At 50.7% G+C, this 2732-nt stretch overlaps 1 protein-coding gene across 1 annotated transcript; it reads right to left on the bottom strand.

Annotated features, from left to right (window-relative positions):
- Positions 1–282: 282 nt before the first annotated feature.
- Positions 283–1209, bottom strand: LOC104663321 (putative synaptogyrin-2 like protein). Its single transcript, XM_010364461.2, has one exon. It carries the CDS (start codon positions 1196–1198, stop codon positions 866–868), a length of 333 nt encoding a protein of 110 aa, XP_010362763.2. The 5' UTR covers positions 1199–1209; the 3' UTR covers positions 283–865.
- Positions 1210–2732: the final 1523 nt, after the last annotated feature.

Raw genomic sequence — 2732 nt, 5'->3', positions numbered from 1 at the left:
CCACCCCCACGCCATGGGAGGCAGACCAGAGACCACTGGTACAGGGTGTTGGCCCCCAGATCATACAGCAGTGGGGACAGGGGGAGCAAACCTGAGTGAGGACACAGGAGCCTGGTTCTGCCCCACTGCACAGGGCAGGTGTGAGGGCTCCCCCGCGTCTTTGGCAGAAAACAGCGGCTCCCACAGCCTGACCTGGGCTGGGGGGAAGCAGAGGCACTTGTCAGTAGCACATGGGTGCCTGCTGGCTTCTAGCCACTCCAGGAAGGGCCGGGGTCATTAAAAGCAAGGAGAAACACTAGCTAAACACCCTTTCCTAAAAGTGCCCTGGAAGAGTGTGTCTGACTAAAGCCCTCTGGGTGCAGGCACTTGAGGTGTGGCTCTGCCAGCGCCCCAGGCTGGGAGGCTCCTTAGCTGTGTGTGAGTTGCACAGGATGGGACAGGCGAAGGAGGGGGCCTGGCAGTTCCAGGAGGCTCGTGGGAAAGTCCAGGGCAGAGGGGAGGGTCCTCTCTGCCCCCCTTCCCACCCCGAAGGTCACTCAGTACACAGGAGCAGCTGGTAGCCCTCGGTGGTTTCCGCATTCTGGGTGAAGGGCAGCTGCTGGTAGTTGTCCACAGATGCACCTGGGTAGGAGGCGTAGGCAGTGTTGAGGTCTGGGATGGAGTCGATGTAGTTCTGGATGAAGTCGTCCACGCCAGCCTTGCAGCGCTGATAGGCCAGGAAGGCCAGCACGCCCCAGGAGAAGATGGAAAAGAAGCTGAAAGTGATGGCTGTCCACGTGGAGTTGGCTTCCAGCGGCACATCCTCCGGTTGGGTGGCCACCCACTGGTTAGTAAGGAAACAGAAATCAACAAACCACAGGAAGGTTCAGAGAGCTGAGAAGAGCAAGTCACCAATGACCAGGTACTTGCGGTCAGTGGCATTGCTGATCTGGGGGAAATACGCGTCGGCCGCCAAGAAGGCCGAGGCCTCAAAGGCCAGCACCCTAATGGCACTGCCATAGCGGCAGGCGTCCTCGTTGTGGTTGAATATGCAGTACATCTGCTTAGACTTGCTGTAGCCCTCGCCATAGATGCAGGAGAACACGATCAAGGCAAAGATCCTGCACAGGGCCCCCGCCGCCACCTGCGGTTGCGTCAGGAAGCGCCGCAGGTCGAAGGAGCCACCCGCCTTGGCCGCGCAGTAGGCCCCGCTCTCCATGTCGCCATCGCCGCCGCCAAATTCATGTATTTTAAATGTACTGTTTGATGAGTTTTGACAAATGCATGTAGTCATGTAGCCACCACCACAATCAAGGTATAGCACATGTTAATCACTCACTATAATTGCCTTCTGTCACATAACATTCGACTCTGTTCTCACACCTCCACTCTTCGGCAACCACTGATGTGATTTCTGTCACTATAGTTTAACCTTTTCTAGAATGTCATAAAAATAGAATCATAAGGTAGGTAGTCTCATGAGTCTGGCTTCTTTCACTGCGCTTAATGGTTTTGAGATTTATTTATGTTTATGCATAAATCATATTGTTTTTTATTGTTCTTTACTAGTATTCCATTTTGTGAATAATCAAGATTTGTTTGTTCATTAAGCCTGTTGGACATTTGGGGTGCTTCTAGTTTGGAGCTACTATGAATAAAGCCCATTGTGAACCTTTACATTCTTTGTATGAACATGTGTATGCATTTAAGTCAGGTCCATACCTAGTAGTGAAATTGCTGGGTGATGTAGTAAGCATATGTTTAAATATATGAGAAATAATCAATCTGTTTTCTGAAGTGGCTTTGCATTTCCACCAGCCATGTCTGAGAACTCCAATTGCACCATATTCCTGCCTATGCTGTTATTGTCAGCCACTTAAATTTTAGTCAATATAGGCCGGGTGCGGTGGCTCACACCTGTAATCCCAGCACTTTGGGAGGCCGAGGCCGGCAGATCACAAGGTCAGGAGATCCAGGCCATCCTGGCTAACACGGTGAAACCCCTTCTCTACTAAAAATACAAAAAATTAGCCAGGTATGGTGGTGGGCGCCTGTGGTCCCAGCCACTCAGGAGGCTGAGGCAGAAGAATGGCTTGAACCTGGGAGACAGAGCTTGCAGTGAGCCTAGATTGCGCCACTGCACTCTAGCCTGAGAGACAGAGAGAGACTCCGTTGAAGGGGTGGCCTGCCCCTCCACACCTGTGGGCGTTTCTCATTAGGTGGAACGAGAGACTTGAGAAAAGAAATGAGACACAGAGACAAATTATAAAGAAAGAAAAAGTGGGGCTAGGGAACTGGCGCTCAGCATACAGAGGACCTGCGGCAGCACCGGTCTCTGAGTTCCCTCAGTATTTATTGATCATTATCTTTACCATCTTAGAAAAAGGGAAGTGGCAGGATAATAGGATCAACATAGGGAGAAGGTCAGCAGTAAGACATATGAATAAAGATCTCTATGAATAAAGTGCTGTGTCTTGATATGCATATGCAAACATCTCCATAAACCTTTTTAGTGCATAAAGAGCAGTATTGCCGCTAGTACGTCCCACCTTCAGCCCTAAGGCGGTTTTCTCCTTTCTCAGTAAATAGAACATACAATCGGGTTTTTACACCGAGATGTTCCATTGCCCAAGGACGGGCAGGAGACAGATGCTTTTCTCTATCTCAACTGCCAAAAGGCCTTCTTTCCTCTTATACTAGTCCTCCTCAGCACAGACCCTTCACAGGTGTCAGGCTGGGGGACGATCAGGTCT

Source organism: Rhinopithecus roxellana, chromosome 16 (assembly GCF_007565055.1).
Source record: "Rhinopithecus roxellana isolate Shanxi Qingling chromosome 16, ASM756505v1, whole genome shotgun sequence".
NCBI classification, from domain to species: domain Eukaryota; kingdom Metazoa; phylum Chordata; class Mammalia; order Primates; family Cercopithecidae; genus Rhinopithecus; species Rhinopithecus roxellana.
This window is presented reverse-complemented; position numbering and strand designations above follow the sequence as displayed.

What these genes read in the sequence shown, in the direction of transcription:
- LOC104663321 (XM_010364461.2), bottom strand. Translation starts at nt 1,198, where the DNA reads ATGGAGAGCGGGGCCTACTGCGCGGCCAAGGCGGGTGGCTCCTTCGAC.